The 27,511-nt window shown below is 36.6% G+C and overlaps 1 protein-coding gene across 1 annotated transcript; it reads left to right on the top strand.

The window, feature by feature from the left end:
- The first annotated feature begins 893 nt into the window (after positions 1-893).
- sdr42e2 (short chain dehydrogenase/reductase family 42E, member 2) lies at positions 894-26,585 on the top strand. Its single transcript, XM_055184039.2, has 12 exons — positions 894-1,076; positions 2,941-3,332; positions 5,195-5,290; positions 7,265-7,322; positions 13,052-13,170; positions 15,442-15,517; positions 19,319-19,401; positions 21,579-21,716; positions 21,842-21,907; positions 21,999-22,062; positions 22,147-22,220; positions 24,563-26,585. The coding sequence occupies exons 2-12, from the start codon at positions 2,982-2,984 to the stop codon at positions 24,785-24,787; spliced, it is 1,350 nt and encodes a 449-aa protein (XP_055040014.1). The 5' UTR covers positions 894-1,076; positions 2,941-2,981; the 3' UTR covers positions 24,788-26,585.
- Positions 26,586-27,511: the final 926 nt, after the last annotated feature.

Genomic DNA, 27,511 nt, shown 5'->3' on the forward strand with positions numbered 1-27,511 from the left:
TGAGAAATGTGTCCTAGCATCTGTAAAAAACTGTATTATGAGTTTGTAAAACTATGTGAAAAGCAGTAAAGTCTTTATTATGTATAATCTCTACAGTAATTAATAATGTGCAATGAAACCCCTGTTTTTGTTTTTTGTTCTGTCCTTTTATAATGTTATATAATTATATGCATTGTAATAACTCTTTAATGTTTAGAACATTCTTGATTTTTCAAAAAAAAGAAAAAGAATATCTGCTGTTAAAAAAGCAAAAAGAAAAAGAATGATTCTGTTAAATGGCATATATCCATCTAGCGAATTTGTACAAAAAAGATTTAGAATTGTAACCAATACATTGATACTGAAACTACTGAACATCATTGTGTCCATGTTGATACACTATGGATGGATATTTATGGCGTCACCCAAAAAAAAACATCACCTTCAAAATGATTCCTTACAGGACATTATGTATTGACTGATTATGAACAATAATATTAATGAATATTTATTCTGTAATATACATTAAAGTTATACCTATATTTTGTGCATTTCATGTTGCTTTTGTTTCTTATACCAAAGCCCTCACTATTATGCAAAACAAAAATGCCACTATTTTTTCATAATTAAAGAATATGGCCTAGATGAAAAGCCTTAGCTCTTTAAATATGTTTTTTTTTTTTCTAATTTATTTGTATAGCTTTTATCTAAAGCAACTTATTCCCAACAATTTCAGTGTTAACTATTTAGATATATTCGAATGACAACATTAACCATTAAAGTTTCATATCTTAAAATGTAAAAAGTCTAATTTAAAGGACAAAGTGTATAAAATAAGTAAATAAGTAACCAAACTTTTTCAAGATTGTTACGTCAACTGAGATGGTATTTAAGGCTTATTGGGTTTAAGCTGAATCAATACTAATTTTGCTCATTGGTTGATCGGTGTGTAGATTGTGGTTCGCCTCTACTCAGTGACTTACAGTAAAGCGCTCAGGTGAAGCACATGTGATTGACAGGTGCAGGACACCAGAGACCTAAGGCAGAATCGCCCGCTGGACGCTCAGCTGCTGCTGCTGAAAATAACACTACAAAAGGTAAACACTTACAAAAACTCTACACCTCTTTGTGTAACCTTTTAATTAACAAAAACAGGAAAGAGGAAAAAATATAAATTATAAAATTTGTAACACATTCTTGCAGTTTAATTATAGCCCAAAAGTCAGTTTTAGTAAATGCAACAAGTTTATCGCTTTAACATTACACGTATGAGGTATTCTAATGATAAAGTGTGCATCCTGTTTTTACGAAGCACTTCAATCTATTATTTATTAACAGTGGTATTTGAGATGAATAACCTTCCTAAAAATAAATAAATAATAACTGTAGGTTGCTTGAGAAACGAAACTTGTGTTGAATTTAGAATCACAAATGATTTTCTTCTTTATTAAAACTTACATTACTTCTGATGATTTGGGTTAAACAGCGCCCATGTCAACATTTAAAGAAAGCAAACTGCTTTTCCCCAACACTTACAGTCTGGGGTCTCCAACCTTTTTGTAAGCAAGGGCTACCACAATAGATAAAACAGGAGGGCTACTTTTTGATATAGTCTACTCAAAAAAAAAATATTTTAAATGTTATTTTATTTTACTTGTTGATATGTTTTATCATTGTTTAAAATGTTAACATACATAAAATAAGCCAAGCTATTATAAAACATATGTTAGCCTACATATTACAATTCAGATTATTAATAGAATGTGCTTTGGCGGGCACCTCACAGACTCGTGCAACATGCGTGCAACCTGTGTTGGAGACCACTGGTCTATAAGTTACAAGATATTCAAACAGCCATTTTGACTTACAGTCGGCTACACTAGCCTACTTAGGCTACTAGATTTCCAAAAGACTAGAAAGGAATGTCAAATCAGACATCAAATGAATAGTCTTATGCAATACACTTATGAAAATTAACCATACACAATTTTTAGGCTAACTATCGTATTTTTGATTAGCAACCACAAACTGACCTTGATCTTACTTAGTTGTAGTAAAACTGTAATACAAATGATAATCAATCCGCCAACATCTTTACTTCACATTTACTATCATGAAACTGCATGCTTAATTTTCCTAAGGGTCAGAATATCAATTAATAAAATAGGATCTAGCTGAAATTACTTCACAGCTATTTGTTTCTTGGTGTCCTAGATAGTGTTTTGACTGAATTTGTTTTTATTTGTGGCAATAATATCAAAAAGGACAGTTCTGGAAGGCTCCCTAAAAACCAACTGGCATTTTATCCTATTAGGATTATTAGGATTTTTCCAAATGATTATAGGCCAGTGGTCTACAGATTGCCCCCACAGAGTCTCTGAGTTGCTTGCCAAAGCACATTCTAGCCTTAATTTTAATATTTATTTATTACATATTTTTATATTAGCTTGGCGTCTTTTATGTATGTTAACTTTTTAAACAATGATATATCAAAAAAGGGGCGCTCCAGATTTTAATCATTGTGGTAGCCCTGCTCACAAAAAGGTTGGAGGCTGTTATAGATACTCTTATCTGAATCTGCTGTACACGTTCCTTTAGGATTGTTTGATTTGGGTTGTAGCGTTATTTTCTTTATACATATTGGAATATTTTTGAGTGCTGTGACAATTCTGCAGATCTGTTTAACATGTAGAGCTGTTTTTCTCTACACATGGATATAATCTCCTGCTTCTTTAATTTTTTATCTGACAAAGAAAGCAAGTGAACTTGTAAGGGATGTTTTTCCATGCATGACAAATCAGTGAGCAGTTTTTTTTTTAATATTGAGCAGAGTGCAAGGAAAAAATTGTCATCAGCCCGTTTACATGGAGAAGTAAATTATGCATTTTATTACTTACTCACTCATAGGCAGATATGTAGCAGTGGGCATGCATTCATTATACTCTCACTGCCCTGTCTCAGATCTTTCCCAGTCTGGAGGTATCTGCACCCCGGATTGCATTATGATGGAGAACAGGTCCTCATGTCAGGTGGAGCAGCTGTCATGTGCATGTCTCTTGGACTCAGCCACCGACTGCCACTGGATGATCCGCAATGGCACGAGCGCCCCGATCAGACACAGAGCCAATGGTGCCGTGGGTGCCTTGTGCAACAGTCCTAACTGCTTGGTCGCCACCAAGCTTGACGGTTCCCGGCAGGATCACAATGGGCCGGGGAGGGTACTGGTCACTGGAGGGGCCGGATATTTTGGATTTAGGCTGGGACAAGCTCTGGCCCGTCAAGGGGTCTCCGTCATACTGCTAGATCTCCACAAGCCACCTTGGGACATCCCAGATGGAGCTGTCTTCTGTCAGGTAAAGTGAAATTGGAGATCACAATAGTAATGTTGGTTGAATTGTATTTGCATTTAATTGTTGAGGGGTTCTTAGGTATCAAAAGCAGGTGCCAGGTGCAGAGTATGCAAGTCAAGGTAGGACGACGGCTTCAAGTTTCAGCACAAGTTTGCATGACTCTTCGATAACATGCTCAGATGTCACAGAGAAACCTGCTGGGCTACAGGAAGAGCTGTGAAAGTGCCATATAAAACCGAAACAGCCATTTAAAGCTATTCCATCCATTCTGGTACGCCATATTTTCCTTAAAAATTTGGCTTACATGTAGCTAAACTGGTCTGTTTTTACAGTCTATGGCTGTATAAGAGTTACAGTGCTTCTGACATGTTAACCTGGGGTCCGATAAAAAAGCAATACTAAAGGCAAATTATTACCTGTTTAACTAACTAATTATATAATCGTTTCTACACTCTCAAAAAAGGTACAAAAAGGGACAAAAGTTGTCACTGTGGTGGTACTAGTGTTGTCAAAAATGTCAGGTTAATTGACTATCCAAGTTAATACAATCCCCTTACAGTTATCAGACTGAGGAAATTCAGACAGCATTTTAAGCTAACAAGAAAATACTTTGACTGTGGTGAAAAAAAATCAACCCAGATACTGTTGTGCTTTAAGTTCACAAAAACATGTCATTTATTAACCCTCAGTGAGGTGTATTTTTTACATTTGCACTATAATCTGTTTATCATATAAATGTTAATGTATTAACTAATGCAAACGAACAAAAAGCAATACATTTGTTTAAGTACTAGTTTATCTTTTTTACTGTTATACAATGTTTATGGATGTTTATACTAGATAATGTTAAGATACAACTTTTAATTTGAATAAGTAAATGTATTAGAAAATTTTGAAATTAACATTACATTAATAAATGCTTTAGAGTATATTTCATTGTTAATCATTTTAACATATGGACCATTACCATTAACTAGATAGTAAATTAGTTTATTTTAAAGGCCTGAAGAAAAACAAAAATATTTCCTAAACTGTGCATATTTTTGTTATAGCATCAGACAAAAGCTGAGGAGAATAAATCTCCAAAGACCTCATAGTCATGTTAAAAATGTGAAAATGAAAAAAATTCTGCTTGTTATATTTGTCTTATAATAAAATAATGTTGTGCCAGTGGCATATTTTCCTCATGGTACTGAAAATGTTATTGAATACTGGAAAATTTCCAGGTACAGTACCAAAATTCTAGGACCGTGACAATACTAGACAGTACCTCTTCAAAAAGTACACTTTTGTACATGAAAGGTGCATATTGGTACCTCAAAGGTACAGTCCCAGTGGCAAGTTATTTTTCTGAGAGTGTATTAATTTAGTTTTTGTTGTTGATGTTAAACTTTTTGTGGAAATTCATCCGTCACTTGGTGTCAACTTACTGTTTATCATTGTTGGCTGATGCTGTTTAATGCAGTAATAATAAATGCTTACACTAAAGTTATCAATATAATTTTATGGACGTGTTTATTAATTTTTGTACTATACAGTAAATACTATATAACATATATATTAAATAACATATGTTAAATATGTTAGATCTTCAAATTTAGCTTCATTCTTAAAATCGAAATACCAGTTGGAAAGATGGTCATTGGTTACTTGGAAAAACATGTACCCAGATAATTTTTACATACAGTATTTGTTAAAACAACTCAAATTTTTGTTTGAAACAAGGTAAAATTACAACCCAAGTTTCTGGGCTCGTCCCTTTTTGGCCCAATGCTGGGTTAAAAATAACTCAGCATTTTTTAGAGTGTAGTAGCGATCTTTAAATTGACATTGTTGTAATTTAGTCTTTGTGTGTTTACTTCAAGAATGATATCCGGGATTTTGATGCCTTGTATAAGGTCTCTGCAGGAGTGAATGTTGTATTCCACACTGCTTCCTATGGAATGTCAGGTCCTGAACAAGTAAGTGAAATTCATAACTGCATGATCATAAATGCATTTCCTAAGAGCACCGTTCATGACGAAATCTTGTGATGAGACATCCATTTATTTTCGCAGTGATATTCCAATAGTACCAGTTGTTGTTAGTAAAATATATATTGTGTTAAAGGGAAAATATACTCATTATCCAGCTCCCCTAGAGTTAAAAATTTGATTTGTACCGTTTTGGAATCCATTTTGCCATGATATTATGCAGTGCCCGAAAATAGTACACTGTAAAATCAAATAGTATACCTTACATTAAAAATGCTAGTATGTTTACTTGTTTTTAACTTAAATGTTTACTTAAAATTGCTAATTGTTGGTTAAATGTTAAAATATAAAATTCACACAACTGAAGCAATTTAAGTAAAATGACACAAAATATCCAAGACGTTCTATTGAGCATGCGCATTTGATCGCAATTCCCCTCCTCCACACCTGTTTCTAAATGGACATTTACCACAAAATGTATCACATTAAATCTCCAGTTTGTGTTTTTATTATGGGTTCATTTGAAGTCACCATTTTCGTGATTACTGTTGCCTTTAGTTAGACATTTGTCCCTACATTCACTGAACTAACTCTCCTTTTTTAGCAATTGCAACAGTGTTTTAATAAAACTATTTGTTCATTGCTTGATGTAGGAGGTAAGCCTGTCAGATCATCTGGGGTTAATTTAAAAATTATATTGTACCAAGTTGTTCATTAAACATTTGTTTATAAATAAATGGTAAAGAAAATAAAGCACATAAAAATGCTGCTCATATGGCACTTTTCCAAAATAACACCGCTTTAAGGTGTTTTATTGATGCTTAAATGAGACATAATGATTTCTGATACAAATCTCAATGATGGTGAAGATAAATGGTAAGAAAGTTGCACAATTTTGTCAAGTTGCAATGCATGATGGGAGCTATGAATGAGTTTTAAAAAAGAGCTGATTAGTAAGTTAACCTTAATTTTCCTTTTAAGTTTGTTTGGGAAAATAAGGGCAATCGGTTTCCTTAGTTTTTTCGATTAAACTGAACATGTTATAATTTACAGTGTACCCTGCTATTGAAAGTTACTAAGGGGACTAATATTATTCTGCTTCCTGCAGCCATGTTACGGCAGCAAAGTCCTTGATTATTACGGCAGAATGAAAATTTACTCCTAACCATATCTACCTAGAAAATCGCAACTTTTAACTTTCTGTCAGTCTTAGTACACACTGTAACTACAGAAGAGTCAAGTTTTAAAGAGGAAAAATATTGAAACTCTTTGGTTATTTTTTGTGTGATGCTAATGGTCTAATCAGATTCAATGGATTATGCTAAGCTATGCTAAAAGTGGTAGAGCCAGACGAAGAGATCAGCTGAATGGATTACAAAAAAGTACAAATCAAATGTTTAACTCTAGGGGAGCTGGAAAATGAGCATATTTCAAAAAAGTGAAATGTCTTCACTATGTAGTGAAAATGACAAGAAATGATGAATAAAGAAAAGGTGAAACACAATCCCCCAGTTTCACAGACCAGGCTTAAGACTAGTCCTGGACTTAAACACATGTTCGACCTGTCTTAAGGGAAAATAAATTTGCACTGACAGATCTTAAAATATATACTGTATCAATGCAATCAATAATGATTTGTCTTAGTAATGTCTTTTTCCAAGGCATGTTTATAAAAGATGCTTAAACACCTTCATTTAACTAAGGCATAGTCCTAGCTTAGCTAAGCCTTGTCTGTGAAACCAGGCCAATAAGTATTTTGTTGTGTGTAATTGTTAACAAACAAAATGTGCTCACTTCTGTTTTGTGTTAGTACGCCAGTTTAAGTTACACAGTGTTTGTTGTATGGTTTAGGTCTGTCACATCGACATTATGAATGTAACAATCCTCTTTTTCTTCAGAGATAGCCTCACTAACTTTTCATCCCATTTGAAAGTAATCAAGTGTTATTTTCTTCTTCTACAGCTGAGAAAAAAGCAGGTTGAATCCATCAATGTTGGCGGCACAAATAATGTGATAAATGGTGAGCTATTGGCATTTTTACTACTCTTACTGTATGTAAAGATTAATTATTGAAACCCTCAAGGCTGATTCACATTGATCCAACAAACGCAAACAATCACAACATTTTAAATTGGCACATGTTCACACCACATCTTTGAGCCACTGGGCTTCTGTCGTGACGTGAGCTGGGTGTTATATTGTGGGCTAACAACAAACAAGGCAATCTTGGTCCGTTGCAGAGATTCGCTATCTCTTGGACGTTTGAGCTGATGATTTTATAAATGCATAGCTGTCCTCCACACACACAAATAGTTGATGGGTCCTTGAGAAGGGCTTTTAATAGAACAGTTGCACAACTTCGCGTTAAAGCAAAGAAACTTCACAAAGAAGTGCATTGTTTATCTCCATATCTTGCTAGCTTCACTCTTCCTGTCAGTCTGATTGTCGTGGAAACAGGGGGGGGGGTGGTCACATGGGTAAGAGCTGTTAGAGACCAATGACAGCACTGACCTGTGTGAAAACACATTTACTAGCGAACAAAGTAATAATATAACGCATAGAAGAGAGTTCTAAGTTAAGCCAATGTCAGCTGACTCCCTATGGGTTGCCCTGACTCAACTGGGCATCATGTAGAAGTAGGCCAGTAGATCAATGGTGTGATGACCTTCACAGCAGCAGGAACTGGGTCTGTTAGTCTTAGTGTGCTCGGGTTCCAGGACGAGACAGGGAAAGAGAAACAAAATCCTATAAGCATAAGGGCCAATCGCAGGTAATGCAGGTGTCATACAGTATAGTGGAGGAATATCTGCTCGGTTCCGGACAAGCTAACTATTGTGGCATGAGTATATTATTCAATTCAATTTTATTTATATAGCGCTTTTCACAATTGTTAATTGTTGCAAAGCAGCTTTACATGAGTAGATGTAGAGGAGAACACAGAAAATCAATAGATAATATAAGAAGTAGAATATAGCGGATAAGGGTAAACCGTACAAGCGAGCGTATTAATAATGTAACGTATACAGTAAAGTGCTAAGTTAAACCAAAGTTGGCTGACTCTCCCTGGGACGAAAAAACCCCCTAGGAAAAAACCCGGTGGGAAAAACTCCTAGAAGGACAAAAACCCTTGGGAGAAATTAATATATTTATATATATAGATATGGTAGGTATAGGAAGCGGGTAAGCGGATTTAACTGGTTCAGCCGGTGGTCGTTGGTCGCGCATCGGCTAGGCATCACGTTGAAGGACAGCCAGAAGATATTACCCAGATGAATTATGTGAATGCTTTGTTCTGATTGTTATTCACAGACTGATTCACGAGCTAGGGAACTTATTGAGACACACGGAAAAGCATTTGTGCCCATGTGTGACCATCCGCTCTCTTGGCACCTTTTTCCAGCCATAGATATGAGTGACCGTACGGCTCAAGTGGTTTACGCCTCCCTCACTCATTTTATAATCACCAGTTGCGGAATGATACCTAAACGATGCGAAATGGTGAAGCGGTTACCGTGACGAATGGTGAAGCGATTACCGTGACAATACTGGTGGAATATATCACGGCTATCAGCCAATCTTTGAGAACCAGAGAGAACTGTTTTATAATTTAAAGGGGACATATTATGAAAATCTGACTTTTTCCATGTTTAAGTGCTATGATTGTGTCCCCAGTGCTTCTATCAACCTAGAAAATGTTAAAAAGATCAACCCAATAACTTAGTTTTGGTAAACCATTTTCTGCAAGCATGTGAAAAAATAGGTCATTGTAATTTGGCCCTTATTGTGATGTCAGAATAAGGTAATACCGCCCCCTTTATCTGCACTATCCAACCACAGCACAACCATTTAGTATGGAGAGAAAGAGAGAGATAAAATATTTCCCAGCACAATTGAGTTTCAATTGCAACAAACCACCATCATTGTGATCAGTGGTTGCACTTCATCCGCTCATTTGCATTTTAAATGACACACCCAAAACGGCACACTTTTGCTCAGACCTATTTTAGACTTAGTTTACATCTTAAAAAAAATCTCATAATATGTCCCCTTTAATTTAACAAATTAAGTTAAACAATTTCAACTGGTTATATAAGTTATATCAACTTATCACAAATCAAAACTTAAAATAGTAGGTTGAATTGACTTGCAAAAACAAGTTGTTTTAACTTCATGCTGTGTTTATTTTTACAGTGTAGGTGAAGTTTTGCGTTTGTCTACTGGCAAACAAGGGTGCTGCAATACTATTTTAGCCTCAAGTTATTCAGTGTACCTTTTCAAATATTTAATTAGACAAATACAATTTTAATTCTTATACTTCCATTTTCATCAATATCTCATACAAAATCATGATTGCCCCCCAAACTCCACCTATACTGTACACTTCCTGTCACTAAAGGTCTTTGTCGCTCATGTCAGGGCCCACGCATACTCGTAATCACACACTAGACTTAATTCTGTCACTCGGACTCAATATTAATGACATCGAAATATCACCCCAGAGCGATGCCGCTTCAGACCATTGCCTTCTGTCATACACAATACTTCTAGATAGGACTGCTCAGTCTACAACATGCTACAGATTAGCCAGAACAATAATTTCCACCACTAAAGATAGCTTTATTAGCACTCTTCCAGACCTGTCTCAAATGAAACATGTAGCAGATAATCGTGAAGATCTAGATATTATAATAGAAAACCTGAACAACGTCTGCTCTAGCACGTTGGATGCCGTTGCTCCCATTCGAAAAAAGAGAATCAAAGAAAAACCGCCAGCTCCATGGTATGACCATCATACTGCAGCCCTTAAAAAAGTAGCTAGAAAAATGGAAAGAAACTACCGAAGCACAAAGTTAGAGGGATGGCGTTCAGCATGGAAAGAGAGTGTTCAACACTACAGACAGGCTATTAAAACTGCCAGATCTACCTATCTCAGTACGCTTATTAAAGAAAATCATAACAACCCTCGTTTTCTATTTAGCACAGTTGCGAAACTGACTAGAAACAAAGAACAAACAGAAACCAATAGTAAACTCCAACACAATAGTGATGACTTCATGAACTTCTTTACTAACAAAATTATGTTTATTAGGGAAAACATAGAAACTACGCAAGCAGCCACCACTCTACCCAACAGTACATTTTCCACTAGATTACCAAACGAACATCTTGAGTCATTTAATCCTACTACAATAGAAGAGCTCTCTAAACTAGTAACGTTATCCAAATCATCGTCCTGTATACTAGACCCCGTTCCCACAAAATTACTAAAAGAGGTATTTCATGTAGTGTCAGACACGGTACTTAATATCTTTAACTCATCTCTAGAATTAGGATACGTTCCAACAGCTTTCAAACTAGCAGTTATTAGACCGCTCATTAAAAAACAAAACCTTGACCAGGGAGATCTTAATAACTTTAGACCAATCTCAAATCTACCTTTTCTTTCTAAAATATTAGAAAAAGTAGTGGCAAGCCAGCTACGCATATTCGTAGAAAATAATAATACATATGAAAAGTTCCAATCAGGATTCAGGCCCCACCATAGCACAGAGACAGCGCTGCTTAGAGTTACAAATGACCTCCTATTAACATCCGATCGTGGTGAAATCTCAATCCTTATATTACTAGACCTTAGTGCAGCCTTTGACACAATAGATCACACAATCTTACTCAATAGACTAGAAAACTATGTTGGCATCAGTGGTCAGGCGTTAGCCTGGTTCAGATCGTATCTAACCAATCGATATCACTTTGTTTATGTAAATGAGGAAGAGTCATATCACTCCCCCGTTAAATACGGCATACCTCAGGGATCAGTTCTAGGCCCTATCCTATTCTCGTTATATATGTTACCTCTAGGAGACATTATCAGGAAACATAACATAAGTTTTCACTGCTATGCGGATGATACCCAGCTTTACATCTCGTCGCATCCTAGCGAAACCCACCAGTTTTCTAAGCTAACAGACTGCATTAGTGATATTAGGGACTGGATGGCACAAAACTTTCTTATGCTAAACTCCAATAAGACAGAGATACTTATTATTGAACCGAATCGCTACAAACATACTATGTCAGATTACAAGTTGCCCATAGATGGCTGCACGGTGGTGCCATCTTCCACGGTTAAGAATTTAGGCGTAATGTTCGACAGCAATCTATCTTTTGATAGTCATATCGCCAACATCTGCCGCACAGCATTCTTCCATCTTAGAAATATCTCAAAAATACGCCATATGCTGTCTGCATCAGACACAGAAAAGCTTATACATGCTTTTATGACCTCTAGAATAGACTATTGTAACTCGCTACTCGGGGGATGCAAAACGCCGCCGCAAGAGTGCTTACTCGATTTAAAAAGTATGACCACATCAGTCCAATTCTGGCATCTTTACACTGGCTACCAGTTAAATATCGCATACAATTTAAAATATTACTAATCACCTACAAAGCCTTAAATGGCCTAGCGCCCTCGTATATTAAAGAACTACTATCAGAATACAATCCATCACGTAAACTGCGCTCACAAAATTCTGGTCACTTAATTATCCCTAGAATATCAAAAGTGTCTAAAGGTGGTAGATCCTTTTCCTACTTAGCCCCTAAGCTTTGGAATGATTTACCAAATAATGTTCGAGTATCAGACACAGTCGATCAATTTAAATCTAAACTTAAGACATTCTTCTTTAACAAAGCATTCACATAAAATGTCCAGTAAATGTACTTTTCCCGCAGTAGTTAGTTTGTCTAGAACAAAGCACTCACATACCTCATATGGGTAATATACTATTGCCGCAATAGTTAGCCTGTCTGGAACCGAGCCGACTTGAACCACTATAATGTTTGACACTTGCATTGCATGCGAACGGCCCCTACGCTAATAGAATTCTATTTTTCTCTCCCTGTCTCGTCCTCGACCACGAGGACCATGAGACAAACAGACCCAGTTCCTGTTGCTGTGAAGATCATTGCATCACTGATCCACTGGCTGTCCTTCAACGTGATGACCAGCCGATGCCCGACCAACGACCACCGGCTAAACCAGTTTAATTCGCTTACCCGCCTCCTATCCCTACCGTTTCTATATATATATATATATATATAAATATATATTAATTCCTCCCAAGGGTTTTTGTCCTTCTAGGACTTTTTCCCATTGGGTTTTTTTTTCCTAGAGGGTTTTTAGTCCCAGGGAGAGTCAGCCAACTTTGGCTTAACTTAGCACTTTACTGTATACGTTACATTATTAATATGCTCGCTTGTACGGTTTAACCGCTTTCTCTACTTCTTATATTATCTATTGATTTTCTGTGTTCTCCTCTACATCTTCTCATGTTAAGCTGCTTTGCAACAATTAACACTTGTGAAAAGCGCTATATAAATAAAATTGAATTGAATTGAATGTCAATGGAAGTCACCAAGCTTCCATTGAAATGAACCAGATTGTGTCACTCTGCCGTTGCTGGTCACTGGCCAACCCACAGCTTAAAGGTTCCAAAGGTTCTTTGTCCAGTTGTATGGTTCCATACAGAACATCCACCGAACCTTTCTGTTGGTCGAAAGATAAAAAATTAAAAATGGTTGGATAAAAATAGATCTGTTGACTGAAACGTTCTTGAAGGAACCAAAGAGCATTAAAATAGTAAAGTATTTTGTACTAGATCTTATAGACTAATGTTTTTGTAATTCTTTCAGTATTTTCTATTTAATTTTTCTAAACGCATGTTTTGAAGGTTTATGTGTTTTTAGTTTGTATAGAGCGAGGCATTTCAAGACTGATCTACACCAGCACAGTGAATGTTGCATTTGCGGGCAGACCTATTGAGGATGGAGATGAAGAATCAGTTCCGTGTGTACCACTGGACATGGTGAGATAGTTAACTGTTTTGCTTATTTGAACAAACCCCTACACCTAAGTATTAAAGGAATAGTCTACTCATTTTCAATATCAAAATATGTTATTACCTTAACTAAGAATTGTTGATACCCCAGCTAGAAATAAAAAGTTCTAAGAACGTTCCCTGAAAGTTCCCGAATGTTCCCAAAAACATTCTGCCAACGTTAAAAGCGGCTAGTTTTTTTTAAGTTCTAGGAACGTTTCTGTTGTCTGAACGTTAGAGTAATGTTACATTTTACCATTTTAAACGTCATGACAATGTCATGTTCCAATGCCCACACAAAGTTCAAAACAACAGCTGTTTATTATATTGACTTGTTTGATTGTTATGTAAATGTAAGAGAAACATTGCATTTTATTATTTTATAAAACATCATTTCCGAATGTTCAGCAAATACATTGCTGTAGAAAACTCAATTCACTTACTAGGTTAAGATGTTGATGTTTCATTTTAAGTCACCCTTATTGTGATTCGTGTTTGTTTTAGTTGGTCTCTTGACACTTGACTTTTTGCCTACTAGTTTTTCCTGGTTGCGTTAACCCTGTGGTAATGCACCACATTTGCCACGAAAAGTTATTAGTGTATTTCTGTGGTTGTTGGTACATAATGGTAAAGACCATCACCCAGTTCATCCACCAATCAAAAGTCTATTCTCTGCCAATATTGTACATTAGATCCAACCCTTTCACAGCAGTCTGTCATCAAGGAGTCCCAGAAACTCTGGACAAAAAACATCCGCTGTACAGCTGGGACGCCCAAACACCAAGAACCAGACCACGAATCTCAACCATGGTGACAACCAAAATTGTTTAAAAAAATCCTTATTTATCCATGCTGCAGTGCATGCTGGGAGTCCTGAATGAGGTTTGTAATTTGTTAATATCCAGCATGCATTGCAGCATAACGTTTTTCATTTAATTGTCACCATGATTGAGATTCATAGTCTGATTCTTGATGTTTGTGCATCCCAGTTATACAGCAGATATTTTTTGTCCAAAGTTTCTAAAACTCCTTAATGACAAACTGCTGTGAAAGTGCTGGATCTCATTTACATTTTTGACAGAAAATAAAGTTTTGATTAGTAAATGAATTAGGTGATGATCTTTACCATTATGTACCTCCAACCACAGAATAACACTATTAACTTGGCATGTTCATAACAACTGTGGTGCATTAACACAAAGTTAACACAACCAGGAAAAAACTAGCAAGCAAAAAGTCAAGTGTCAAGACACCAACTAAAACAAACACTAATCACAATAAGGATGACTTAAAATGAAACAAACATCAACATCTAAACATAGTAAGTGAATTGAGTTTTCTACAGCAATATATTTACTGCATACAGAAATAATGTTTTATAAAATAATAAAATGCAATGTTTCTCTATCATTTACATAACAATTAAACAAGTCAATATAATAAACAGCTGTTGTTTTAAACATTGTTTGAACATTAAAACATGACATTGTCATAACGTTTAAAATGGTAAAATGTAACATTACTCTAACGTTCAGACAACAGAAACGTTCCTAGAACTTAAAAAACGTTTAACGTTGGCAGAATGTTTTTGGGAACATTCGGGAACTTTCAGGGAACGTTCTTAGAACTTTTTATTTCTAGCTGGGACATCCCTCTATCATCTGTGTGTGTGCACGTAAGCGCTGGAGCGCGCCGCGCCACTTCGATAGCATTTAGCTTAGCCCCATTCATTCAATGGTACCAATCAGAGATAAAGTTAGAAGTGACCAAACACATCAACGTTTTTCCTATTTAAGACGAGTAGTTATACGAGCAAGTTTGGTGGTACAAAATAAAACGTAGCGCTTTTCTAAGCGGATTTAAAAGAGGAACTATATTTTATGGCGTAATAGCACTTTTGGGAGTACTTCGACTCGGCGCAGTAACACCCTCCCTCTCCCATTATAAGAGTGAGAAGGGGAGCGGACTTTTCAGGCGAGTAAAGTCAGTAGAAAATTAGATAAAAATATTTGCTGTCTGAGGGGAGAGCTCCGAGCTTGGACTTTTAGCCCGAATCCAGAGTACTCACCCCTTTGTGCTGACTGGTTGGACTACATGACCATGCTCCTCACGAACTTATAAATAAACTTCATATAATTTTTCTACAATATTTCTAAAGAAAATTAAATGGAGGGATAGTTGGGCCTTTATAATTTGAAACTTTTATAAGCAATGATTATCAGATCACATTGTTTGTAATTCTTTGCTTCTCTGTCTCAGCACATAGATCATTACTCTAGGACTAAAGCTATTGCCGACCGCATGGTGCTTGCTGCCGACGGAAGATCGATAAAAGGTACGCAAATGGAAACTTGTTGGTTTCGAAGATCAATCCTATTATTCTGTACAACAGCAATAAGCGCAAGTGGTATCATGCACACTGCTTATATCATGTGTATGTGTGTCATTACTTATGAGGTACTGAGGTAATGGCTGCTATGGTAATGACCACAGCCTGCAACCCAACCCAACCAAACCTGCTGACACTGGGTTAAATTTAGACCCAGACTTTACAACAAAGCCAAGAGCTGTATGAATTCGACACTAAAACCCCATTCACACAGACCTCTGGCCCCAGAAAATACCCGTTAAATTGCCAGACAAGCATCTGTGTGAACAAAAACTCGTTCCGTTAATCTTCTGGGATCGTTGCCGGAAAGAGGACCTAGTAAGATACACGGGTAACCCTCTGTGTGAACAAGAAGCCGCAAGAATGCCATAAAGGGCGTGTTGAAGTGAGGACGCGCACGTCATCATCACAACGCAAGTTATGGTTCAGCTCCTTACAACGAGAGATAACGTGCATATAAACATTCAACACGAGAAATGTTGCAAACTAGATTGAAGCAGTTATCAGGAAATGATAAATGAGACGCATAAACAATGACGCACGTGCCGTAGTGAGGACGCGCGTGTCATGGCAACATGAAGTTGGTTCAACTCTTTAAAATGAGGGATTTACAACATTCACGACGAGAAATGTCTGCAAACTGGACTGAAGCAGATATCAGGTAAGTTAGATTTTTACTTACTTCGTTGAAACGGAGATCATTCAGCAGCATAAAAGAATATCGCGCCACTTGCTCATTTGAGCCATAATAAACGAAAATACCCGCACGTCATCCCAACAAGATATATCGTCCAGCTCCTCAAAATGCGGGTTTTAAATGCATATAAACAATCACGATGAGAAATGTCTAAAAACTGTATCAAAGCAGAAATCAGGGAGCTCGTCAAATATCCATTCTGAAGCTGAGATCATTCACCAGAATAGAACTGTGCGTTCACGCGCTCCTTTGTAGTCTTATCATAAACAAAAATGCACGCGAGTTGTTTCTGGAGAGAGGAATAATAAATAATATGCAAACTTCAGACACTGCGTAGAAGAGAGGGCGGGACTTTCAACAGGTCACGTGTCTTTCCGGGACCATCAGATGCCGTGTAAACTTGGCAGTGTGAATGAATAAAATAGCAAGCGGTCCCGTAAAATTCCAGGATGCCTGTCCCGTGTATCTTCCGGCAAATCTGTGTGAAAAGGGCTTAAGGGAGAATACACCTAAAGGTTAAAGGGATAGTTCACACACACACAAAAAAAACCTGTTATTACTCAGCTTCATGTTGTACTAAAGATGAATGCGATTCTTGATTCTGCTGAACACGAAAGAAGATATTTTGTTAACTGATAATAAGCACACAGTTGATGGTACCCATTGACTTCAATAGAAGAAAAACAAATACTGGAAGTCAATGACTACTGCCAACTGTGTGCTTACCATCATTTATCAAGATATCTTCTTTTATGTTCATCAGTACAAGAAACTCATACAGGTTAACATGAGGGTGGGACATTATGACAGAATTCTCATTTTTGCATGAACTAGCCCTTTAAATGTTTCTTATATGTTATTTGTTGGGCTGTATGGTTTCATTTAGTACCTCCATAGAAAATTCTGTTGCACAAAACATAGTAGAGACTAAAAGAAGAGTAAGAAAAATGTTTGAGAACCTATGATTCTAAGATTCTTTGGTAAATCCAAAATAGGGAACCATACAAAAAAAGGGAAAAAACTAGAAAAATAAGGCATCACAAAAAAGAGGAAATCTATTAAAAGTAAAAGAGGGGGTTATCAATAGATCTTTAAGCTTTTTCAAAGTTTGGGATCACAATGTCATTAGGTATATGCACCATGCATAATGTATAGCGGACAATTCGAGATACACCATGTTTATAAAAATGAGAACCTAGTATTGCTTATGCTATTGCTTTCATCTTGTTGTCCCTATTTTTCTTGGCAGTTGTCAAGTTAGCGAAAAACATTTAAAATTAGTACCTTTATTTTAAAAATTAAGAACATTATTATTTCAAGGAATTTGAAAGCTTTTTAAATGACTAGTTTTGTAGTATATTGCTTGAGTATCAGCCAGACTCATTAGTTGGCCAATATTTTTCTATTGTAAAAATATAGTTTGAATCCCAGACATACATTTAGCAGACAATTTTGGAGATGCTGAATGTGTATGCAGGCAAGAATGCAGTGCTTCTCAAATAGTGGGGCGGGACCCCCAGGGGGGGCTCGAAGCGACACCAGGGGGGGCGCGCGAGACCCAGGGGAAAATACTTTTTCGGGAAGTGATTTTTTTTGCACCGTCACTTAAAGACATTACACTCCAATCACGCTGATAAGCCGCTTGAGTTTTTTATTATTATTTATTGATTATATTTAATTTAATTTTTCAGTATCAAATGGTCAAAAAATATTATACTTTAAATAAGAATTGATTTTTTTATTTCAGGCAAATTGGTGTATTTTTAAGTCTTTTCTGTTACAGACTAAAAAACATTGTTAATAAAGTTATTCTTTGTTGTAAGTTGATTGATATTTCTTTTTTTTGTGTTTTCTTTAATGTTAATAAGGATACAATGTTTTGCAGATGTGTAATTTTATAGACAAATTATACTATTTACAGTCACGGCGGAGAGTTGGGGGGGGGGCGAAAAGTTTACTTCTTCCTACACTCTTAAAATGAATGTGTTAAATTAACACATCTTGTGTCTAGTTAAGGACAACACATCTAGTGTGTTGTCCTTAATTTAACACATCTATGTGTTATTTTTGGAACAACACACTTTGTGTTGTTTTAACACATCTTGTGTTGTCCCTTTTATTTTTTATGAACTTAAATGACACTTAATGTGTTAAAAACAACACATAATGTGTTAAATAGTTTAACACAAAGCAATGTGTTAAAATTAACACATCCAGGGTATGTTAATTTTAACACATTGCTTTGTGTTAAACTATTTAACACATTATGTGTTAATTTTAACACATTATGTGTCATTTCGTGCTGATTTAGAGTTCATATAAATAAAAGGGACAACACAAGATGTGTTAAAACAACACAAATTGTGTTGTTCTAAAAATAACACAGAGATGTGTTAATTTAAGGACAACACACTAGGTGTGTTGTCCTTAACTAGACACAAGATGTGTTAATTTAACACATTCGTTTTAAGAGTGTAGGGGGGGGTGTGACAGAAAATAATTGAGAAGCACTGCTCTATTGGCTGATAAAAACCTGTGCACAGTCACACTGACTCTAAATAGTGTGGGAGCAATCTGATTGGAGCATGCAATATGCATTAGACCAGTGGTTCCCAAACTTTTTCAGCGTGCGGCCCCCCTTGTGTACGGTGCATTCCTTCGCGGCCCCCCAAAGAAAAATTTGTGACAAAAAACTGTTCTAAAACTCAACATTTTAATAAAAATAAAAAAAAACATTAAATTAAACAAAAAAGTAGTGCTTTTGGTTAGTAGCCTTATTTTGGTTAGTAGCCTGTTTTTTTAGGTTTAACTACTCAGAATTGATGATAAATTAATGTATTTCATAAAATGTCATAAAAAATTGGGCCCCCCCTGGCACCATCTTGCGGCCCCCAGTTTTAAAACCACTGCATTAGACTGTCAGTGGCTGAGTTTCTTTTTTAGACCACATTTAAGCATTCCTGTAGATTATGAATATTAATAAATAAATACAGACAGTGGGAAGTGTGCTTTGTATGGCTAAATCTGCTTATATTATGGTATTGTTTTAGGTGGTGGTCTCCTTCACACATGTACGCTTCGTCCCTCTGGTATCTATGGTCCTGAAGAGAGAAGACATTTACACAGGGTGATGGTCTGTACAAGTCCTCCCTTACTCTTCTGCTCTCTGACACACAAACACACTTAAAGATGCAACCCCCTAGTCAAAATGTAAAAGATTTAATGCGAAATTTGTTTAAGAATCATCATTACCTGTCACAAACACACACACAGACACACGCGCACGCGCACGCGCACGCGCACACGCACACGCACACGCACACGCACACACACACACACACACACACACACACACACACACACACACACAGAGTTGTGTTAGATACAAGTTGTACTCTACAGCCCAAGTTGTGATTGTGTGGCCAGACCTGTGTAATATTAATGAAGTCTGTGAGCAGCTTTGGTTACAGCCTATGCTTCTGCTGTGACTTTACATACAGTATGAACGCATGTCAGCCTGTGCTTCTGCTGTGACTTTACATATAGTTCAAACGCATGTCTATCTGTGCTTCTGCTGCGACTACACACAGTATGAACACATCCCCGCCTGTGCCCCCAGACGTACTGTACATGCTGTAAAGAAAAATGTGAAGAATGTGCTTAATCTGACTTTACATACAGTGTAAACACATTACCGTCCATCCTCCTGTTACGATTTTACATGCAGTAAAAAGGCATGTCCGCCTGTGCTTCTGCTGCAAATTTACATACAGTGCAAAGCGTACCAGCTTGTGCTCCCACACGTACTGTACATGCTATAAAGAAGAATGTAAAGGATGTGCTAAAACTGACATTACATGCAGTGCACACGCATGCCCATCCATCCTTCTGCTATTTCACACATCCCTGTTTGTGCTTCTGCTGTGACTTTACATCCAGTGCAAACGCATGCTCATCTGTGCTTCTGTTATGACTTTACATACAGTGCAAACCATTTTGAGATTTGCTTTTACTTTACATAAGTGCAAACGCAGGCCCACCCATCCTCCTGCTACAACTAAAGAAAGTGCGGACGCATGTTCGCCCATGCGCCTGCTGTGACCTTAAGGCCCAAGAAAACAATGTTTTCCTTGCCAAATATACTTCATATGATTCCTTATGTGTACACAGGTGTTTGACGCAAATTACAATACCTCTCCTGGCCTACATACTTCTGTACATGTATGCGGGACCTGTACCCAACAATCCAATGGTGTGCAAACTATTCTGTTGACAAAATTTGCGTAACACACACTGTACACTGACCCTCGCCTACGCATAAAAAGTATACCCAGGCCTTACTTACAGACTGTGCTCCTGCTGTTACTTTACATTCAGTATGAACACATTGCCGCCTATGCTCCAACATGTACTGTACATGTTGTGAAGAAGAATGTGTGCTAATACAGACTTTACATACAGTTCAAACACATGCCCACCTGTGCTTCTGCTGTGACTTTAAATACAGTCTGTGCTTCTGCTGTGACTTTACATACAATCTGTGCTTCTGCTGTGACTTTAAATACAGTCTGTGCTTCTGCTGTGACTTTACATACAGTCTGTGCTTCTGCTGTGACTTAACATTTATCCTGTCCTTCTGCTGTGACTTAACATACAGTCCAAACACGTGACCGCCTGTGCTTCTGCTGTGACTTCACATATGGCCTGTGCCTCTGCTGTAATTTAGTCTGTGCTTCTGCTGTGACTTTACATTTAGCCTGTGCTTCTGCTGTGACTTAACATACAGTGCAAACACATGACCGCCTGTGCTTCTGCTGTGACTTTACATATGGCCTGTGCTTCTGTTGTAATTTAGTCTCTGCTTCTGCTGTGACTTTACATGTGCTTCGGCTGTGACTTTACATACAGCCTGTGCTTCTGCTGTGACTCAACATACAGTGCAAACACATGACTGCCTGTGCTTCTGCTGTGACTTCACATTTAGTATGAACGAATGGCCGCCTGTGCTCCCACATGTACTGTACATGTTGTGAAGAAGAATGTGAAAAATGTGCTAATATAGACTTTACATACAGTGCAAACACAATGCCGCCTGTGACTTTACATTTAGCCTGTGCTTCTGCTGTGACTTAACATTCAGTATGAACACATGCCCATCTGTGCTGCCACAGGTACTGTACATGCTGTGAGGAAGAATGCAAAGAATATGCTAAAAAAGAGGATGTTCGGTCTGTGTATTGATTATTGATCACAGATATATAAAAAAACTTGTATATTATAACAGTTTTTTTCTCACCTCTCTTGGCACAGATAAATGTGGAGAGGAGGTTGTTTAGCTTTCGTTTTGGAAACCCAAATGCCAAGATGAACTGGGTACATGTGGATAATCTGGTGATGGCACATGTTTTAGCAGCAAAGGGGCTCACAGCAGAGAAAGCCTTTGTTGCGGTATGTGTAACACAATAGAGGAAAATTCCTTTTTTAGCCATCAGCAGTTTGAAATGCACATTATTGGTAATTGTTTGTATTTTTGTTTGAACTGCAAGTTAATGGTTATTGTTTGTATTTTTCAGAGTGGACAGGCCTACTTTATCAATGATGGGGAGTCTGTCAATGTCTTTGAATGGTTGACACCTTTGGTAAGTAAGATTTAAACATAGACCTACTTACCTGTAAATAATTGCTCATATTTATCCTGTCTATTATAGTAGCAAATCTTTGTTTCTGCAGTTTGAAAGACTGGGCTATAGGCGACCACTGATTCACATTCCTGTGTCTCTCGTCTACACAGCAGGTGCAATAAAATGCAAATTTTATCTAGTTAAGTTCATGGCAGAATTGTGAAATTGGGCTAAATTAAATTTCTCGTCTTCTCCAGCAATTCTTATGGAGCGCTTGCATGTAGCCCTGAGTCCCATAGTGGAAATCCCATTGCTTCTAACAAGAAACGAGGTAAGTTTCCTTCATCCTACGTTACAGTGTGTTTTACTTTAAAGGCTTTTTGAATGTTTCTGTAAAGAATGCAGGCAAACAGCAAAGGGTAACACACTTTATTCCGATAGTCTATTGTAGACATTCTACTAAATACAACTAATTTTTCAACTACATGTCAACTAACTCTCAGTGATGTATTAATACACTGTTAGGGGTAAGGTTAGTGAAAGGGTTTAATTTAAGATGTAGTTGGAAAGTTACTTGTAGTTAGAATGTCTGTTAACATTTAGCCTAGCCCCACTTATTCCTTAGGATCCAAACATGGATGAATTTAGAAGCCACAAAACACTTCCATGTTTTCCCTATTTAAAGACTGTTACACGAGTAGTTACACAAGTAAGTATGGTGGCACAAAATAAAACGTGGTCCGTAGTGTGCCATTTGGGACAGGGCCTCTCTCTCTTCCGTCTGAGGTATTACTGCGCCCGAGGTCAAAGTGCTGCAAACTAAGTGCTCTTCCCCCATACAACATAGTTCTCATTACTTTTCAGCTTAAAAAATCGTCATGTTTTATATAGTGCCTCCATACTTACACGTGTAACTACTCATGTAACAGTCTTTAGGGAAAAAATGAAAGTGTTTGGTGGCTTTTAAATTCATCCCTGTTTGTAACTCTACACTCTTGCCTCATTTTTATATACATGGATCTATGAATATGCAAATTAGTCTCTGTCTCCACTCTTTCGGACCACCTCAGACCATAGATATATATGTAAATAGATGCTACATCCGACAGTTTCAGACACACAACTGCTAACACAAGTCCGTTTTTACACAATGCATATGTGAACTGCATATTAGCAGCACCATTTTTAGTGCTGATGTTAACAACTGGTTCTCAAATATTTTCGACTTTAAGACATAAAACATTTTAAAACGTACAATTTGAATTAAACAAAACATTCAATGATACAATGTAGTGCTGATGGTTAGTAGCCTTATTTTTCTGACGTTTAAAGGACAATGATGAAATAGAACGGTTTTGACTAAAATTTGGACATATGATGCTGGCCCGAAAATTTTCGTGTGTTTCTTGTATCACCTCCCACCTCTTTAATGGGTTTATAGGTGCACTGGAACAATCCTTCCTAAAATGCATTAAACTTTCATTTACAAAGACGTGAAACTCACCGAGTGGTCAGGGGTGTCCACTGATATGCTCACACAAAAACAGGTGTTTTACTGTTTGTTGTAAACTTGTGGATTTTTTTTTCAAACGCCTCACACCCGTATATTCTTCCGTTGAGAGCTTGAATAATAAACACTCCAGCGCAGTTGGTGGCGATAATCCGCCTTTGCCAGTTTCAAGAATACAAAACCGTTCTATTTCATCATAAACAATCTGAAAACAGGGCTTTAAGTGTAAAATACCGAACTTGTCCTTTAATCACACAGAATTTATGATTAATTCAAGTTTTTCATAAAATGTCATAAAACTGGGAATCCCCTGGAACAATCTCATGGCCCCCAGTTTGAGAACCAACAGAATAGAGCATTCACAGTGCACGTGTAGGCATCACAGAAGCAGAGCTGAAGCTTCTGTGCTGCAATTGTTTCAGCACCGAGTCCATGTGGCATCCATAAAAATATCTATTACTCGAACTACTGATTTACTTGTTCAACTTTGAAATAAGCTTTACTTTCTACAAAATGTATTTAAAACATATTTTTGGCCAGAGAAATGTATTTTTGCTGTATGTGGCAAGCTTTCTTAGCTGCCCATTACTGAGTGAGTATAATGTCACCTTATTAATATTCATGACGTAGGTCAACATGGTTTTAATGCATCCCTCCCCTTTGATTATAGACACCAGTGTGATGGTTCAGAGTATAAGACAGGATGTGACCTGGCCCTTGCCCAGTGGAGATTTTCCATGTAGATACTCAATCTGTAGACTGGTAAGGGGAGAGAGACCATGGGGCATTTGACCGTGCCAGGAGAGCACAGGGCAGAGAACAGAGCAGCTCTATATAAAAGTAATGCCAGGTAAAAGGAGGTCATTAAAGCCATTAGTAAATGTGAAGCCCTCGGAATTTGATCTGTGAAAGTGAACAATGACTGGAGCTGTCAAGTCACCAAAATTTTGCATCCTTTGTATCTCTTTGCGTTTCAGATACGATAGAAAAGCTCAGAACAATCCATTCAAAGCTTGTATCTCGTGACACTAAAGTACCTGAACAGATGTCACCTGTATGTCTGATTTAAAAATAAAAAACATCAGTCCTATCATGTCATCCCTCAGGTCTCAGGTGTGGTTTCTAATAACATGCTCTCTGTCTGACCCCTGCATCTCTCTCAGGTGAGAAACATTGCAGTCAGTCACACCTTTAAAATTGAGAAGGCACAGCGAGACCTGGGTTTCTCTCCTAAGAGGTACAGCTTTACCGACTCGGTGGATCAGTACCTACGGAGTCGACCGTCGCGCCCTGCTGTGTCTCCTTCTGAGTACATCCTCCTGCTGTTCCTCCTGCTTCTGATGGGATTCATGGCCATGATGTATTGCTTTGCACCGTGGGAGTTGTAGACTTCAACCCTCCAGTCCACATCTTCTGCCCAAACCTCATCATACCTGCCTTCTTTAAAGCATACACATATTTATCACATAAGTTATTTAGCAGAATTAATCCAGGTTTATTCCTTCTAGAGAGATTTAGTACTTGAGGGAACTTATTTGTCATGATTTTGCTGATGGTATTAAATGAAATAACATTGTAAATAAAGCAATTATTGTAGTGCACTATTTACAGTATTTGTTTACTAGACAGAGTGGGTCTTTCAAAAGCATATTTGATGTGTTCTTTGCATCAATATTCCATTTATTTGCATTCTTGCATTTAACAGACAGTTTAATCTAAGTGACTTGCAGTGCATTAAAGGTATACATTTTTAAAAGTATGTGTGTTCCCTGGGAATCAAATCCATGATCATTCCACTTCTAACGCAATGCTTTACCAACTGAGCTACAGGACAGATTTGTTTGTTAATGCTGAAAATGCATTGCTTTTTCATATATTAAACTGTTAAAAATATATGTAGGTTAATTTTGCTCTGTATGAACATGTATTGTTATATAGGTGCATATAACTAAAGATTATTTAATATTATTCTTCCATATGCTTATTTATTAAAAAAAAAACAGTGTGAAAACATGCCTTAATTATTTTGTACTTGACTTATTGTTTGCATTATACAATATAAGAAAATAGCTAACAACCCTCCATTCTGATTTATGTTGTACTGAATGTAATTAAATAGCTAAATACATTTTTTCCACAAATCTGTATTAGCCTGTCCCTAACCTGAACCTTTAATTTGTCAGGTACCAAATCAGATTTTAGTCCACACAGATCTAAAATTTATGTGAATAAAAGGTTGAGAATGGTGTTAGTTGAATTTAGGATTAAAATATTCACTTTAAAAGTATTAATTGATTCAACCAGTGTCCATTTGCATATATGTAATGCATATATGTTAACCAGTAGACTAGTTCCAAGTTACTCATATAATTTAAGTCTGCAAGAGTGATCATAACCTTTCATTGCTATTTGATCAGACTAGTACTTAAGGGGGCGGTTTCCCAGACAGGGATTAGACTAGTCCTAGACTTAAATAAATGTAAGAGCTGTCCAAATTGAAAATAACCTGCACTGACATTTCTGCCTATTCCTGATTTAAATTAATCCCTGTCCGGGAAACCAGCCCAAGATGTATTAATTTAGTGGCTATGTTTATGCATCTGGCCACAGGAAATAGTACAGATTGTTGTGGTCTTCCAGAAATTAATTGTATATATTGTTCCACTTCCTGAACTACATACTTAATGTCACATTTAATCTCATAGTTAAGTTTTTATCAAATCACCAAATTAAGTTTTCTTTTTCATTTCCTCGGCAGTTTATATACAATCAATAATAACATTTCCAAGAACTCACTTGGAAAAAGCTTTTGAAAATGTACTGTTTGAATAAGTAATACAGACATAGACAGATACTGTATAGCTAGATATATAGATTAGACAGATATAGTAGACAGATATATTGTGTTAGTTATCAGCCATTTCAAAAAATTGTCTCTTGATTATCCACAACTATAATATTATGTGTTGATGAAACATATTTGTTGTGAAACAAAAACGGTGTAACTCTGATGACATAGACAATATAATGTAAAATTATTATAAAAAAGAGTAAAAGGTCAAAGTAAAATGGTGAAATTGTCGGTTTTTGATTTACCTTGCTATTTGGAAAAAGTAGAGCAACTTTAAGTATTGTGCAATTATAGCATCTATTCAAGCAATAAATTATTGCCAATAAATGTTGTATATGGCAAAACTTCGTTTGCTCTGTACTAGGGCTGGGCGATTCGTCCCCATAAAAAATCTGAGATTTTTTTTTATAAAAAACTCGATTTACGATTCGAATCGATTTTTTCCCCGCCCCCATTTAAAACAAAATAATTGCAAACTGTATATATTTTTAAAATATATATTTATTATATTTAATTAAAATGCATCAATTAAAATGTTTCCCACAGATCTGAAATTTACTTGTGGTGGTAGCTGGTGAAAAGGGCAATCATTATAATTCAATGATTGCCAAAAAATGGTCTACTATACATGTGACGTAGAACTAATAATGTGTGACACAACACAATACTTTGAATTATTGAACATTAATATTAATTTCACATTATATTTCATTAATCTAACCACCCCAAACTTTCTTTGCCATAAATAAAGCTGACACTGTTTGTCAAAGCACCACAAAACACTTAATGTTTTTGCACTGATATATGAAGCAATTTGATGACTCCTTTTATCAAACTCAATTTAATTCAATACTATGTATAGTATATTAATAGACAGTGCAGGTTTATAGATTATACATGTGACTGATGTTATAATGGTAATAATTTCTATTAGATAGGCAGTTTTACTGCTCCTGCTTTATATTTCTCTTTTGCCGATTAAAAAAGCTTAATCCACTCATTATTTCAGATTTAAAAGTCAACTTGCTGTCCCGATGACAGACTTTACATTACAGCTTTGCGTTTTTTATATCCTGAGTCAGCTTGAGCTTTGCTCATTCAGTGCAATGGGCTTGATATTAGCTCTGCTTTTTGCTACAATCTCTGTGCAAACTTTTTAGATTTAAGAAAAGATATGGTCTATTAATAGTAAGATTATAAAAAAATAGGAGAAAGAAAATGCAGAGCGTGGTTGTAACTAGAGCCAGTTCTTATCGCCAAA

Source organism: Misgurnus anguillicaudatus, chromosome 19 (assembly GCF_027580225.2).
Source record: "Misgurnus anguillicaudatus chromosome 19, ASM2758022v2, whole genome shotgun sequence".
Lineage (NCBI taxonomy): Eukaryota > Metazoa > Chordata > Actinopteri > Cypriniformes > Cobitidae > Misgurnus > Misgurnus anguillicaudatus.